Below are 17,520 nucleotides of genomic sequence, written 5' to 3' on the forward strand. Positions count from 1 at the left end.
TGCATTATTGCATCTCGTCTCGTATCTGTATGTTTGCACGATTATGGTCATATGTATGAATTGCACATTCTCTTTGGGCTCCTGTCGCCACGGCACGCCTACCTTTTACAGGTCACTGCTGCTTCGACATACCCCTTGGGGCCACTGCCACTACGACATACCTACCTGTATTCGAGCCCATGTTCTATGGTACACACATCCCTTATATATTTTGATTATTCATTTATATTTGCATGTTCATATGGACAGTGAGTCAGACCTTTTAGGAGAGTGATTCCTGTGTTGATCGCGATGTCTTAACAAGCATTGCTCGTTGGGTCTATCCCACTGAGCAATGCGAGTTAAGTCATCGGGACTGACAGGACTGACACCTGACACGAGTATGATTGTGCTAAGAATCCAACGGATCTAACTTGTGCCACCTCCCTTTGTGACACCTTTTAGATCCATTGGATCCTTAGAAGGGGGTCGGTAAGACGACCCTATCAAAGTCATACTACACCCATACCCCCCACTTAGATATAAGGTTGATGCACTTTTCATTATACAATGTGTTAGGCTAGGATTTAGGGTGTTATGTAGTATTTTTCGACACATATGGCTATTGTTGTGTGATGTATTGGTTTGTGCTAGCCACGTGTCACCTTCTTGCTTTTTCGGTGTGTTTGCATGCTCTTTTATGTGTGATAGTATGTTAGGACGATCTTCTGCAAGTGTCATGCCTATTTATACACACTCATGCAAGATTATTATAGGGGAGAATGTAATGATTCCTAATCATTTGTTTGCAGGTGCTCTTTAGCTCCAATTATAAGTCACGGCTTGTTATTTTGCGATGCATGACGTGCCCGCTAACATTTGTTTTCTGCAAGTCGAGTCTTTATTTTCTTTTTCAAATGTATTTGATAGAGTCCTAAGAGAGTCTATATCGAAAATAAGATACAGACACGAGTTTCCCGGAGAATGATGCATCGAGCCATGTGACGAGGACCAGGAGCAGCAACTCGTGTCTTGTACCTTAATTCCGAATTTTAAATTATTTTATAGACTTAGGATCGGGCATGCATATGCGGAGTTCGACAGCTTTTACTACTTTAACTGGATTATGTTGTCGATCCAGCGGCATTTGGCTTGTTTACATATTCTTTTGAGGTGTTTTCTTTCTATTTCTCTTCTCGTGTGTATTTGCATGTTGGAGCATTTTATATTGTTCATTTCTTTGTATCTGAAATTTCAAGATGCAACATAGGCTCATTAAGACTTAAATTCTTAATTTTTCTACTTAAAAATCCTAAATAAAATATTCAAGATAATTAAAATTTAGGATTAAAATATTCAAGATTTAAAAAATTGCAACTTTTACTTTCCTGCACATATTAATAGGTCATCCACTCTACTTAAGGACCGCTCTAGATAACTACATTCATATTTACATGTCCCGAGAAGGAGTCCCCATGCTTCTTCAACCCGACTGACCCAGCATATCTTTATATAGATAGTTGTCTAGTACGTCTATGGTGTTAGAAAACTCTCCGACTCAGATGGGGTGTAAGTCATTTTATTTAGAGTGTTTCCAGCTTTGTAGCTGAACCTCCACTTTATTTTCCTTCTTGAAACGTCCTTGTTACTTCGGCAGGTATAAGCCCCAACTATTGGAGCTCCAGCTTATAATCATAGGATAGAATTTCCTTCCTTTGACCTTAGGGTTATCGAGGTTCTTGTGGACGACGCAATCCACGGATTGGTGAACGGGAACCTCAGGACGTGTTGGGTCGACTATCTTCACGATCAGGTAGTCTTAGGGTCCTAGTAGCTGTGTATGACGGGTCTGTGGTACCCCACCCAGTTACTTCTACCTCTTAGGACTACTCTTCCCTACCTTTTGACTACCCATGTTGAGTCTTGTATCTCCTTTTGCCTTCGTTGGCACTATCCCGACGGCATGATGACCGATGAGCTGTCGCCCATTTGGAATACGATGATTTGTTCTCTGCCCTTACAGTTCGGATGTGCTTTGACGTATCGAGACTTCCCCTTGGGATGACACGATTATTTTGTAGGTTTTGTATGCTGATGAGTTCGCTATCCATATGAGGACCACAAGAGACTCACTTCTCGTCTCGTGATTTAGCGAGAGCTTTAAAGCATCGGGAAATTCCCCCTGCGAGATAACCTCCCATGATGACCCTATGCTAGTTGTCATTTTTCAGGTTAGCAAAATCTCCTTTGGATCAAGAGTTTTCTTGGGCAAACCTCGAGATATTAACTAAGTAGGATATATCCCCTTAGGAGCATTCATGGCCCCAGAACAAACACATACACCTAAATCTTTTGTTATGGATAGTCTAAGTAGATATTCTTTCGCGGATATCGGTTTAAGGTGTTTTCGCCCGATCTTGTTTGGGCGAACGCTCTTAACCTATCCTTACGAGGTTTGTCGCACGTAGGCTCTCCACGTTTTGTGTTTTCTCTTGTTTGTCGCTTTGTCGTATATCATTTTTTATTCGGTTCCTCCCCTCTTCGAATCACCAATTTGATTCAGAATGAAGATTTATTCGAATGGGGGAAGTATACAACGATCGACGGGCTGGCGACTCCTAAAATAAAAAAAGAAAAAAAAACAAACAAAAACACTCAAATTGCAACTCTTCCTTCGTGCAGTAGTCGTGATTCCAAGCTAGTTTAGAAGACGAGCCCACAACTACCAAACAATTGCGATTTGAGTTACCTGGCAAGCCACGATCGAATTGGAGTGATCCTGGATCACCGACTTGCGAAACAGTAGCTTGATTTGTCTCATCTGGAACAGACTGCGAATTTCAACATAAAAAGTTGTATTTTGTGAAAAAAAAAATCTGAGAAGAATGACAGCCAAGAAAATAGATAATTCATAGAAGAAATTAGAGGAAGAGATCAGTCAAATCAAATCTACGATGGAAGAAATGTTTACCACCATAGAGGATAGGTTTACTTCTATGGAGAACTGAATGGAGCACAAATTTGAGAGCATGGGGAAATTTGAGAGACGATAAAGAAACTCGTTGAGATGCATTACAAGACCCCACCGACAGCTCAATTTATAAAACCTAAAGGAAAAGAGATCGAACGTAGGTAACATGAGAAGAAAAACTTCCACCATCACAACCCCGTTCTAGAGCTCTAATTTATGGTAGATTAGAGATTTATGATGAAAGCGATTGAGCCGAAACATGAAGAAGATATTATTCAAAAGGTATTGAGGAGCACTATAAAGAAAAAAGAGAAGCAGGAAGAGGAAACGATTGTGACTGAAGGAGGGAGTTTTACCCTAAATATATGAGGGGAAACAACGGAGGGAGAGGAAGTTGGGGCAAATATGCTAGGGTTAAAAAGTTGAAGATACCGATCTTTGAGGGTGAAAACATAGTTATGTGGGTATATCGTGTGGGGAGATACTTCGTAGGGAATGGGCTAGATGGGAAGGAGAAGCTCATGGCAGCAAGAATATGTTTGGAGGGGAAAGCCCTAGACTTATTTCAGTGGAGGGAGACCACCGTTGGTGAGATGAATTTAAGGATTATTTGTTGGAACATTTTTTAGTCATTCAAGAATGAGACCAACATGAGAAATTCTATGTCTTGACTCGGGGAGAGATGATCATGGAATATAGGGAGATTTAAACTATTGTCGAGACAACTGTGTGGAGCTTTTGAAGTGGGGATGGAGGGAAATTTCATGAAGGGCTTAAAGTCTAATATACGAACAACACTCCAACTATCGAGACCGCAGGGATTGAGGGGGAAGATAAAGCTAGCCCAAATGGTGGAGGACAAGAACCAAATGGGGAAGGTCGACAAAAGCAACATAGATGGAGCGTAATACCACATGGCTACAACCACGGCGATACCAAAAACTCAAACAGTAGAATTCTAGATGGAGGCTACACGGGACAAAAATAATGAGCCACGATCGGGAGCGACACTCAAGCACCTTGCAAAGACAAATTCTAGAGAAAAGAACCAATGGATTATATTTTTGGTGTGATGAGAAGTTTACTCCATGACACCGTTGTAAGGATGAAAAATTACAAGTTCTTATAATGCGTGACGAGGAGGTAGAGGATGAAGAAATAGAGAGAGACAGTTGTGATGGAGGAAGAACGCTCATTTTTCCACCTTAAGAGAGTAGGTCTTTTGGGAGGAGTATTGTTACGTTGGTACCTAGCCTAAGGGCAATTTAGTATTTTATTATTATTTTTGTTGGGTATAATTATTACGTTCAAGGTTGGGTTTTATGTAGAAGATTGAGTTGTGAGTTTTAAGTTTAGGGTTTGGTAGAGATTTCCTACCTCTCGAATTGTAGGAAGTGGGAGAGATGGGCTACCTCTCGATTTGTAAGTGTTTATCTTTGTATTTTATAGAGTTGTTTGGATTATTGAAGAAAATTTTATTTTGCTCTAATTTTTGTAAAAAAGTGTGCCGAATTTAACATCAGATCGTATCACAGTGCTAAATGAACTCACAATCCCTGCCATCATGAGTTTCTTCTTGCTTTCTTCTCTTCTAGGGTTTAGGGTTTAGGTTTTAGGGTTCAGCAAAGGTTTCCCTAATAATAGGGAGAAGCTTTATCCCCATGATTCTCCCTCTGACCTCATCTAATTTTTATTTAGACCCAATAAAAACTTGATCGTCTTCTTCTCCAATATTATTTTATACAGCATAGCATCTTGCAGAAACTTCCATACATATGTATATTATACATATCTAACTGTAACCAGCACATTCATAGTGTTTTAAAGTATTGAGTAATACCCAACTCTTCTCGTCAGAGCTCGTGTAGTTTTGTCTTAATCAATTTTGTAATGTTTTCAATAATAAAATAAGTCTCACGAGCTATTTCCTCAATCTCTCATGTTGTCCTTTAAAGCCAAAAAATTTCTCTATTTTTTGTGGTCATAAAGTTGATCAACCAAGACATGATCATATGATAATAGATCTTCGATTAACAATGGTTGGGACCATTGAACTTAGAACTGCGCCCTCTATCGTGAGATATACCTCTTTTCTTTTTCCACAAATATACATAAATTGAGACCATTGAAGAAAGTTATGGTCACTGAGTTTATAGTTTGTGATAAATATAAAAAGTTGTGGTTATTTGTGCATAATTCTTGATCTCTAATTAAGAAATAGCCTCGAAGTAGAACTACTCGTCTTCATTCCACACTTGGTCATAAATCTAATGTACATTTAGGGCAGAATAAGGTTGTTGCTTGCTGCAAGAATGGAGGAGCTCCAAGACTTGCACAATCTCATATTCCACAGGCTAATATGCAAGAAGACCACTCATCAAGTCCACAAAATCAGCCACAGATCTTAAAATGTCAATTAAGATCTTATAAAATGCCAATCACAATAGAAACTACTCTTTAAGTAAACTATATATCAATTCTAACCATCAACTACACAAATTTCAAAGCCAAAAGAGACCTCATTTATCCATTCATTGCACCAAAGGACAGAAAACTTCAACATGAATCTAGAAGATGAAATGCATCAACTCTCAACCCTTCAATTGATTGGAGAACCAACATACCCTTGCGCCAAGGGCTTTTCCATCCAACACAAAACTTGACAAATTACCTCCAATATTTTTGGTTCAACCCCATCGAAGTTCTAAACTAGCTTTCACTCTTATCTCTGTAAATACCCCCTTATAAAAGAAAAGTAAAAGATTTCTAACTCTTAGTCTCTCCCCAAAAAGAGACGAGGGCTTAGCTCTGAAACATCGCTCTTCATCCAAAAGAGAAGACTGCACAGAGCCAACTTTAGCTCCGATTCAAGTCCAAACTTATTTAACCAACGAGAGTGTTAAATTTCTTGATAATAATATGCCATATTATCTCATTGGCATCTATTTTGATCATTGCATGAGAAAATTGTTATTTAGATTGAGATGACCCAGTAACTCAAATTCCGTCGGCATTCAAATATTATTTGAGGCAAGAAAACCTTTTGCATCATTTTTTGGGAATCCATCCTATTATCGTGTGGATTCAAACTATTCATATTCCATCTCTGTTCCAGAATCTAAATCCCCTTCTTATGATTCAAGGAAGCTGATCCTCAACTACAAGGTTCAGCCCTCTTCTTCATTACATGAAGGAACTCCTGGTTCCTCTATCAAGTGATATAGGAAACCAGAGAGGCGTGCCACATATAAAGTGCATCGAATCAAAGCCTTTTGAAGGATAATGAGTACCACAACATCATATTACACTAAATTTCAGCCGAAAATAAAGAATTTTTTTTCTTCGCATGCCACCATTAAGTTCCCAAACACATCAAGATGAATTCATTGTCAACTCTTCAATAGCTTTGAATTTTGCTCCCTGACCATCATCACTGCTTGCAACTCATTATAAAGCTTCAGTGCTTTTCAATACACTGTATAATAGGAATAGTAATATACCTGAAAATTCAAGTTTTAAAGTTCAGATTGGGTGAATTCATTGCCAACTCCTCTTCATTAAATTACCTTAATTTGCATGAAGTACCTACATTCCCCTCATTCACGAACTTCGTGTGAAATTTCAATCAAATTACACTCATATTTTTTAAAACCATTCTCTCTCGTTAAGTGCCAAAAAATTGAATATGTTAAGATGGCTGTATAGCGAAATTTGAATAATAATGGGAAAATCACCTATTGAGAAAAAAAATAATAATAAATAGACCAAAATGGCTGTGAGCATGCATAATGGAGAGCACAAGATTCATCAATGAGATGTGTAGATAAATTCAAAGTGCAGAGATTAGAAAGAAAAATTAGTTAGACAAACAAACCTTAGTAAGAAGTTTTTTCTCAAAAACAGTGTTAGCAAGTTCAATAATGAATGCAAAATGAGTTTAAAAATGCCAGATGTGGTAGGAACGTGGCTAATTATGTGGTGAGGATGATGAATCACTTTATGTATATGAGCGAATAAAACATTCTGATAATCACTTTTTAAGTAAATAGGGTCATGGTGAACACAAATAATCTTAACAATATAAATCTTAAGTTGAAAAGATCTAGTAAATGAACTTTTTGAAATAACCGAAAGCTCAATACAAAACATCTTTCAACTTTATCTAAATAATTTATGCTAATTTGGCTTTGTAAAAGCTTACAAACCTTGAATTTCTGAATCATTCGAAATTTCAAAGAACTCAAGAAATGAATCTTCGGGAAGGTATCTACAATAAGGTTGACAACTTCCTCTGGAAAAAAAAGAGCATAATTTTACTTTCCAATTTGAAAGTAAATGAAGTATTTTAATGAAAGTGATGTCAATGATGTTCTCATGGAAAACCAATTGCATTGTACAAGAAAATTGCTACTCTTCGAGACAAAAGGATTGCTAGCTCTTAAAGTCAAGAAAACTACAAATATAATATAAGAATGCTAGTCCTACATATAATGTACCTCCTATGGACAAAAATAACAGCATATCCAGATTTCACAAAGTACCTACAACATAAGAACAGCAATAATCTTAAAACAATTGAAACAAATTAATAAAGAAAAGGCTACAAGAAAAAAGTGTGGCCAAAATACTCAGTAGATGTAGCCCCTCTGTGACCTGAACTGAAATTATCAATGTAGCGCACACATCGTTGCTCCAAGGGAACAGTTGTGCCTCCAGAAGTCACACAAACAACCCCAACACTTTTGGTATTTCCTGAGAAAAGGAAATTCACAAATAACTAGTCTAGCGTGGCATGTGTACCAGTAAAATCAAGTAAAATATGTTCACCTGAAATTTGAGAATTTTGATGAATAAATTCTTTCACTTTCTGAGTGATACTGTCACTATTTTTCAGAGGTGGAGCAGATTCAAAAAAAGATTTGACATCACTGAATGATTCAGGTTGAGAAGCATCTAAACCAATTTCAGCATCCATGATTAAAAACTTGTTTTTTCTTTCTTTTTTTTTTTTTTGGTTTCACAAGAAATTCTCTCAGTATAATGAAAAAGACCAACAGCAACAAGATAGACCTGGTTAGAACATGCGAGAAATTTATCAGACAGGATGAAAACCTAACTGGAAAGAACCAAATTAAAGCAAAACTCCAAAAAAAATCTTTTACATTCTTCCTAACATAATTTTTTAAAATTCGGACAGTTCTCCTTCACTTATTGATACCGGAATTAAACGAAAATTGCAATAGAGGAAGCAGATTTTTATTACGCAAAACAACAGAGTTACAATCACGACCTCGAAACAGAAACAAAGCGCCAGACAACACAAATATCCTGCTAGGGTGAGGCAGGACAGTAAGTGGAACAGCGGCGGCGAGATGGTTTGGAGTCGTGGGGCAAGCGGGAGTGATCCAAGTGGTTAGCGGGAGACCAGGATGGTACACATCGGGTGGTGCAGGATGGGAGAAAGCAGGTGATTGTAGGGCTAGGGAAGGTTCACGGGTGATTGGAAGGGAAAAGTTTGTGGTTGGATGGGAATGGTTTGGAGCAGGCTGCAGTTGGAGGGGAAACTGGCGGCTGGAAAGGGGAGGGTTTGGAGCAGGCAGCGGTTGGAAGGGAGTCTAGAGGGTGGAAGGGGGAGATCTAGAGCAGGCGGCGGTTGGAGAGGAACTGGCGACTAGAAAGGGGAGGTTTGGAGCAGGCTGCGGTTAAAGTGGAGATTGGCGGCTGGCAGAGGGAGAACCAGAGCAGACTGCGGTTGGAGGGCAGAGGAATATGCGGAGGTAATCACCAACTCGGCGCAGGTACATACTCGAAGAGGATACAACAGCAAATATGAAAACAAAATTCAACCCAATGACGTAAAATAATATATATATATATATATATATATATACAAAGTTTTGGCGTTAGATATGTTATGACATAGGAATTGTGTGATAATGCATGTAAATGCCACACAAAAGAAGTAAACCATAGAAGTAATCAAAGCATGCAAATCATTCACAAACTGCAATTTCACCAGATAACCATAGAGGTCAAGTAGCAGAAAGAAAAGAGTTTATAGTTACAAAAAAATTAAAACCTCACCTTGAAAAGTTGAAAAACTTTCATTATGAAGCTGATTGATTTGCCAACATTCTGTGCAGTACTAGCTTGTCCATCGCTCATAAATTTAGAGAAAACATTTGTGTATGTAAGACGTACGCAACGCTGCGTACGTCAAGAGGTTATTCGGAGGGTATAAAGGGGGTTATATCATCGTTATACCCCTTGTAACCTCTCTGTAACCTACAAATAAGTTTCGTGTTTCTGTAGTTCCGGTAGGTACAGGTAAGTTACAGGAAAGTTGTAAGGGGATACAATGCAGATATAATCTCTCTGTACCATATGAATAACCTCGGACGTACGCAGTGTTGCGTATGTCTTACGTACGCAAATATTTCCCCAAATTTAGAACCATATTGAATAGCCATACAAATCTTATCCCTAGTCTCCGCTTTGTTGAGGTACAAGACCAACAGAGCAAGCTTTGCTCCTATTACATCTAATGAACTCATATCCTGCATTAGAGGCCCTTGCTTAATTTTTAAAGAAAAGGAGGAGTTTTTTAGTAAATCAAGAAACAGAAAGAAGAATTCAATCATGATTATTTTTACGCCATAATCATTATACACAAAAAAGTGGAACGCCGTTAAATTTTCAATCAGTTGAGGCCCACTTTGATTAATACTTGCGCTCCCTTTCCTTGCTCTTTCACTGTCATCTTGTCGACATGTGGGATTCTACTACCTATTTATCCATGCATGGCCAATTCTAATAACGACATTTTTCAAATTCCAAATTTTGTCAACATCAAGATAATGGAGGGTCGATTCTCACCTCCTTATAAAAAAGTGCAATAAAGTTCAATTCCAACAAAACTTGGGCCGCAAAAGGCCTAGCAAAAATATTTTGGCAACATCTGCCTGAAAGATTTTGAAGGTGTTGTGGTATAGATGAATAAAATAGGAGAACGATCTTTGACAAAGTGAAAAATAAAATGAGAAAATTCACTCCAGAAAACAGTAACACAGCGGAACACACAAATTTATGTGGTTCAACAAATTGCCTATGTCCATGGAATTGCAGAGGATTTTACTACTTGAGGAATTTACATCAGTCGATCGTCTCGACTTACAAGAAGAATCCATCACTTAGTTGCTCTCTTTTCTTCTCTCTCTCTTCTTCTTTCTCTACACCGAGATACACCGAAAAAGCTCTACGCCGAGATACATCGAAAAAGATAAACTTACAAGAGAAATAAACTCAATTTTTTTTTGCCACAAGCCACCATGAAGAAGCTAAGGGAGAACACTCTTCTTTCTTCTTCCTTCATCGCAAGGAACTACACCTTGCACTTCTTTTCCTCTATCCTGAGGAAGCCCGAAGAAGAACACCCAAAAAGGTCGTGACAAATCTGAAGGAGAGCCGTGCGATTTTTATTCTCGTTCGAACCACACGCACGTCGCCGAAGAACTGCTTCTTGTTCACGACTCTTACAAGCGGGGCTCTTATTCGCGAAATCAAATGAGCAGGAAAGCAAAGCAATGCTTCGTTTCGCGATTGTGGAGACGAGAGGAGCGGGAACAGGTATTGCGACAGAGGGTGGCGTCGATTCGTGAAACGTATGAAGGAATGGAAGTGAAATGGTAGGATCAGCGGACCGGGCTCCATCATAACAAATCTTTCACTTGGAGACCGGTATACATACTACAAGGTCTTCTGATAGGCTAAAAATGTTCAATTTTTCATATGTTTTTAATGTCTATATTTGGTGATTTTCAATGATATTACACTTTAAAGCAAGTTATTTTGTATATTTTTGGTTTCAGGTACAGGAAATGGAGTTTTGGAGAAAGAGAAACAAAAACTATGCAATTTAGAGCAAAAACAAGCAAGAAAGAAAACTTTGTCCTGACACATTTTGATATGTATTTCTATATTTAATCTCATTTACACTTCTCATAAATTTTTGAATGAAATTAAACTTTAAAGAAAGGTTTTTTATGCTTATTTTATAGGTTTATTTGTTAGGAACACAACGCAACTGAAACACGAAACGGAACGGGGGCGAAACAAAGCTAAAACGGAGTCAAACGAAACAAAATGGTGGAGCAGCGTAGTGCAGGCACCAAGAGCGCCAGAGAGCAGAAAATGACGTCAAAATGGCGTCGACAGCACCTGGGACGGTTCGAAGGTGGTGATGGACAAATTTCTAGAAGATTCAATGTATTTGGACACTTTTTAGAGGGTTGCTTGAGGCATCTCTTGATAAATCCGTCCCTACACTATAATAAAGTGCTTTTATGTCAGAAAAGGTGTGTGTGTGTGTGAGTGAGAAGATGTGGATAATGTTTAGAGATCTTAGAATAGGAGTAGAAATGTAGGTTTCTATCTTTTTGGAGAGATTGGTGAGGGGTTTTGAGAGAATATGTAAGGGAATGTTCTAGCATTGCATGGATCAGCGGGAGACTTTGTGGGAGAGATTTTCATATTTCTTTTAAGGGAAAAAGCTAAGTATTGTGTTCTTCATTATCTTGTGATTTCTTAAACACTTATCTAATGGATTTGTTTTGATTTAATGAAGTTTTTTGTTGTGTTTTCTTCTTACTTTGTGATGTGTTTCTATTACTATTTCATCTTTTTTTAAAAATAGTGACATGAGGAGATTATGTCATTATTTTCCTTTTACTTTTCTTTTGCAATGAGTAGGATTCATGTTTAGGATATTGGGATGCATGCTAGAAGAAGTTTTAATTATAAATTGTGATAGTTTTTCAACTCCGCTCTTAATTTACTTTTCAATATGACAAATTGAATTGTTAAAATATGTTGTGAAACATATGATCCCGAAAATGGAGTATGAATTCTACAACAGAATGAGAATCACATTTAAGTCCATGAAGGAGTATTTCGTTCATAGGATTAAGTGAAAATAAATATAGAAATATACTTTGTTGGGTATAGAATTGGAGATTTCTAGGGTGACAGACTAAAAATATCTAATTTGATCTTAGTGTTTAAAAATTAAAGCGAGAGTTAGCCTTCAGGGGAAGAGAAGTGGGAGCTCTGGAGTGGAAGGCAGGATCCTCCTAGCCTAGCCACGGATTTAAGGACTAAACCTAAGATTAGCCAATGATTTTCTATAACACTGAATCAGGGTAGAGAATTAAAATTACTCCTATTTGACACATATATTTAATGTATCTCATTCCTTTACATTAGTCAATTTACTACATAAGAATAATAGTTTTTAACATCTTAAAGTTCTCCAAACCAACTCATCCAAAAAGGGTTATCTTTAGAATTAATATTTACATTTAGGAATAGTTACTATCCTTGCATTTAACATTTGCACTTAGGAGTAGTTGCTAGATAGAACATCATTTTAATCAACATTCCAAACTAAGGACTAATATTAGTAGACTGAAATTTGATTAAGGACAATTTTCCTCGCTTTCTCGTGGGATTGATTTTCGGGGCTTCATCAAAAAGTTTTATATTACTTGAGTGATATGTATACTTGTGTTTATATCATTGTGATTATATAGAATATATAAAATTAGGCATATAAAAAAAGTTGCATCATCTTCTTCCTCGAACTAATATCCTCCACTAGTGATGTCGCCCTTTTCTTCAAATATGAATTCTCCACCTCTGCAACTCAAAGCTTTGTCTTCACACGAAGAGGCCAACTGAAGTTGTGCACAACTTCAATTTCTCAAGAATAACCCCTTAGTCAATATATCAGCAGAATCCACATAGCCTTGCACCTCCAAGTTATTTTCTGTATTACTCTTGTCTCTGCTTACAACTCTCACTCCATGGGCAATATATTGCCTCTACTGAAAGTATTTTTCAACAAATCTAGCCTTGTTCCTCTTACTGTCATCACGCTTAGTCTTCGCCTGGTACACGCACTTGTTGTGTATTGCCTTCTTCCCTGATGGAAGTTCTGTCATCTACTACTTGCTCAAATTTTCATTTTGCGAGATTTTCTTATAGCTCTGTGGTTCTCCACCATCTGTCTGTGGAACAATAGGATTGGGTACTACGGACCCACTCTCCTCTTTACTTTCATTTTCAACAATACTATGAACTACCAGCAATAGTGCATCTTGTACTTCTTAAGAAATCACATTTGTGCTATCATTCTACATCTTCTTGGGATTCCTACACTATCTTTTTATGTGGCTAGTCTTGCCACAATTTTAGCAGGTTGTCTGCTGACCAGACTTTGATTTTGATCTCCCTCTATTTGAGTTCTTGTCCTGCAATCTCCCTCTGAAATCAACATTCATTGTCGAACTCAAACCTAAGATCTCGCCAGAATCTTTCCTGTGCACCTCCTCAACCAAAATCAAATCATGAATATCATTACATTTCAGTTTAGATTTATCTACAGAACTGTTAAGTGTCATTCTAATGGCTTATTAACTATTTGACAATGATGTCAACAATATCAGCGCACGTATCTCATCATCAAAATTAATTTCAACAGACGACAATTAATTTGTGATATCATTGAAATCATTCAAGTGCTTAGCAATAGAAACACCTCTATTATCTTCAAATTGAATAAATTCTTCATTAAGTACACCTTGTTATTCGCCGATGACTTTTCATACATACTTGATAAGGCTACCATGAGATCTGCAGTCGTCCTCTCCTTGATGACATTGTGTGCAACGGAACTTGATAGGGACAATCGAATAATCCACAGAACTTGTCGATCCAACAAATTTCAATCATTCTCATCCATCATTTCAGGTCTTTTCCCCAATAACGGAAGATAAAATTTTTCCTATAGAGGTAGTCCCCAATCTACATCATCCAATAATCAAAATCTATGCTATCAAATTTCTCGATCTCTGAAACATTCACTTCATCTGTAGTCATCATAATTCCTCAGATCTGAAACAAAGCTCTGATACCAGTTGATGTGGTATGTATGAATAAAATAGGAAAATGATCTTTGACGAAGCAAAAATAGAACGAGAAAATTCATACCAAAAAATAGTAACACAGTGGAACACATAAATTTACATGATTCGGCAAATTGCCTACGTCCACGGAATTACAGAGGATTTTATCACTTGAGGAATTTACACCAATCGATTTTGTCGACTTACAAGAGGAATCTAGCACTTCGCTGCTCTCTCTTCTTCTCTCTCGCTACTTCTCTCTCTACACCGAGATACACCAAATAAGCTCTACATCGAGATATACCGAAGAAGATAAACTTATAAGAGAAATAAACCTAATTTCTTTTATGCCACAAGCCACCAAGAAGAAGAAAAGGGAGACTAATATTCTTCTTCTTCTTTCTTCTTCCTTCACCGCAAAGAACTACACCTTGCACTTCTCGCTGAAGAACTGCTTCCTATTTGCAACTCTTATCAGTGGGGCTCTTATTCGTGAAATCAAATGGGCGTGAAATGAAGCAATGCTTTGTTTCGCGGCTGTGGAGATGAGAGGAGATGGAACTAGTATCGCGACAGAGGGTGGCGCCGATTCGCGAAATGTATGAAGGAATGAAAGCGGGATGGTGAGATCGGCGGACCGGGTTCCATCATAACAGAAGGTTGAAGCCAAAGAGAATATTGTGTTTTGATTTGAGAAGTACAAACAAAAACAAGGAGGAGAGATCCAAACTAGAGTCACTGCAAGCTTCGTGGAGCAATCAGACCGAAGAAACAATTTTAGCAAGCTTATCAAAAATTGATTAATAAAATACAGTTATCATGAGAATAGTCTTGCACAATTTGCTTCTAACAAAAGCTTTACGATGACATACTAAGGGTTACCGAGCCCAAGAAAGTAGCAACCTTATAGTTTCAAATCTAACACGAACTTGCAACTTACTTGACACCAATCTAAGATTCTTATATGTTATGAGAAGATCAAGGGATAGGCTACGTGAGTTGCAAGATGGGAGACAAAATGGTAAATAGTGATATTGAAAATTCGACGCTACCAGTGGTTTGACAACAAACTGGAACAAAAAATAACTGATCTGAAGCAGGGGTTGGCAGTGCGGGAGGACTCCAAATGTCCGGGAGAGTTTAACACCTAAATCCAATCAAATAACAAGCACACCAAATGAGAGAGATCAAAGGATAAAACATTCCGACAAGAAAGAAACTAGGATGTATTTAATCAAAATTTGCTTAAAGCATTTAATCTTCATGTGCTTATGAAACACATTTACAACTTTGGGCTCTAAATGACTCAAATTCCACACAATATTTAAAAATAAGATTAGTGGTAATAATAATAAGGCCATAATTGCATAGTAATTATAATGAAATTAGTTAAAAAGCCAAGAAACAACTTGCAAATTACAATATCATGTAAAAATAACCAAGCTCATAACAACATTGCCTGAAAGTCTTGTTTTACATTAAATGACTGCATGTTTGGTTGTTTGCCTAGAAATACAATTTAATTCTTGTAGGATTTAGTAAATCATTAAAATTCATGTTTCAGAAACCTTAAAATTAGTTTGACATGAAATTATTAATGCTTCATTTAGTTATATCCATAGATTACACCATATCTTACTAACATACACCAAGTAAACTTAAAAAAGGAAGAGAAAGCTAGAGAATAGCTTTGGGAATCTTAATATACTTTTGTCTGACAAACAAGAAAACGTTAGAACATGCTAAGCCCGTCCTCAAACCCAAAACTATAGGTTTAGGTTCCGGTCAACATTCAGTACATAGGAATGACTATTTTAGAGCAACACAAATAAAATAAAGCATAATAATACTTGTTATAAAAATGATTAAATCTTCTTTGGTTATGGTTGTCCAAATATTTGGGCAAATCTCAATCAGTAGTTGGAGAAGAATTCTCTAGTGGTTAGACATTGAGTTCTCTGAATGAATTCCTTTTCAGTAGATGAGTAGCTTTAGGCGAATTAACAACTTCAATTACCAAGTTTAATGGGAGAGTATGTAGTTTCTCTTGGAGAATAGCATAGAGGCAAATAGATTTAAGCAACATGACGAAATTGCATCTCTGAATGAGTTAAAGCTTTTGGAAAATTTGTTGAAGTGTCGACATTATACCTAGCAATATGAATTTAACCAATCAATTATGGGTGTAATGGAATATGGTTAAACACTAATAAAATTTTTGCTCATTTGTTTTGGGATTTAAGATTTAAAAGAATAAAAAAGTAAAACAAGGCAACATAGGATGATCAATAGAGGGCAAAAGTATCAACTACCATAAAATAAGAGAAGGAAGAATGTTTTTCATTATCGACACAGTGAAAGGAGAGTCCAAAAGGTTGAGGCTGGGAGAGGAGACATATTTGAGAGGAGCTCAAGGGGAAATACAGAGAGATCAAGACGAGAACAAGGCAAAGAGAGGGGTGATTGCAAGAGAGACAAACATAGAGAGGCAAATGCGAGTGGGAGAGATGTTAGCGAAAGATTGTGATGAAGAAGTCAAGCAAAAAAGGTGAGTGTGTGAGACACTGAGGTCATTGAGATCGAGATTCACAAAGAATTCATAAGAGAGGGAGAACAACGATGATGGTGGAAAGAGAGAGAGAAAAACATACAAGGTCAAGTTAGAGAGCATGAGTTATATCTATAGATTTCGTTTGGATGCAAGCAATATTTAGCTTAAATCTTGCCAAAAAGTTGGGTGGTTTTAAATTATGTTGTTTTGATATAACACGTTTCAACACTAAGTTTGGTCCATAATTAGTAAAATCCTAAATCCTGAAATAATTAATTAATCAATAATAGTAAGGTTTAATTTATTTATATAGAAATAAATAATTAATCAATAATATGTAATTTGTTCATATATTAATTAAAATAATTAAAATTATAAATTATAGATTAATATACAATAAACATATATATTAATTTTTGTTTAATAAAAATAAATAATATAAAACGCCCCTCATAACGGCAATTAATGTTAACCACCCCTAAACGGGCAATTTATCTAGAACACTTTATTTATTTATTTTTTAGTTCGCGTTCCTTCCACAGATAAAATTATGTGCTCCTTTATACAATTTGATCCATTAATAAGATAACATAGCAATCTGACAATTTTAATTTCTAAAATAATCCTATATAACGAAGTTGTTTATAAAACAGAAATTTTAATTTCTTATACACTAAATAATTTAAAAAATAATGATGAAAATTTATTAGTTTGCCTCTCACAATGTGTGACATATTAAATAAAATAATGGAAAATTATCCCGCGCACCATACTGTAAGGCCAAGAGTACCGCGTACCCAGGTCTGTTGATTGGTATCCACGGTATAAAATCCCTCAGGTCGGAGATTTTAATCCCCTCTAGCACAACTTAAGAGGTGATATTTGAACTATTAGACACATTAGAGGTGGCAGGAGACTCATATAATAACCTCTCATCATTCATTTAAAAAAAAAAAAACTAATTACTGCAATGCGAAGAGAGAGCTCTTTTTAAAAGAATAACTAATCTCTCAAAAATTAACTTTTTTATGTAAAAATTCTAGCGAAAATAATAATAA

At 36.7% G+C, this 17,520-nt stretch overlaps 1 protein-coding gene across 4 annotated transcripts in view; it reads right to left on the bottom strand.

Moving 5' to 3' along the window:
• Positions 1-8,789, bottom strand: part of LOC110031606 (phosphopantothenate--cysteine ligase 2-like) — a 33,063-nt gene extending 24,274 nt beyond the window's left edge. For 3 of the 4 annotated variants that reach the window (XM_020734886.1, XM_020734887.1, XM_020734884.1), the window contains exons 1-5: positions 8,241-8,789; positions 7,778-8,020; positions 7,579-7,702; positions 7,447-7,491; positions 7,156-7,241 (exon numbers count right to left, since the gene is read on the bottom strand). In XM_020734886.1, the coding sequence (XP_020590545.1) occupies positions 7,156-7,241; positions 7,447-7,491; positions 7,579-7,702; positions 7,778-7,925 (403 nt within the window). In that variant the 5' untranslated portion in view covers positions 7,926-8,020; positions 8,241-8,789. Of the gene's footprint in view, positions 1-7,155; positions 7,242-7,446; positions 7,492-7,578; positions 7,710-7,777; positions 8,021-8,240 lie in introns of all 4 variants that reach the window. The other variant, XM_020734885.1, reaches the window with a different exon arrangement.
• Between the last annotated feature and the right edge of the window lie 8,731 nt (positions 8,790-17,520).

The sequence above is a fragment of the Phalaenopsis equestris genome, unplaced genomic scaffold (assembly GCF_001263595.1).
Source record: "Phalaenopsis equestris unplaced genomic scaffold, ASM126359v1 Scaffold000840, whole genome shotgun sequence".
NCBI classification, from domain to species: domain Eukaryota; kingdom Viridiplantae; phylum Streptophyta; class Magnoliopsida; order Asparagales; family Orchidaceae; genus Phalaenopsis; species Phalaenopsis equestris.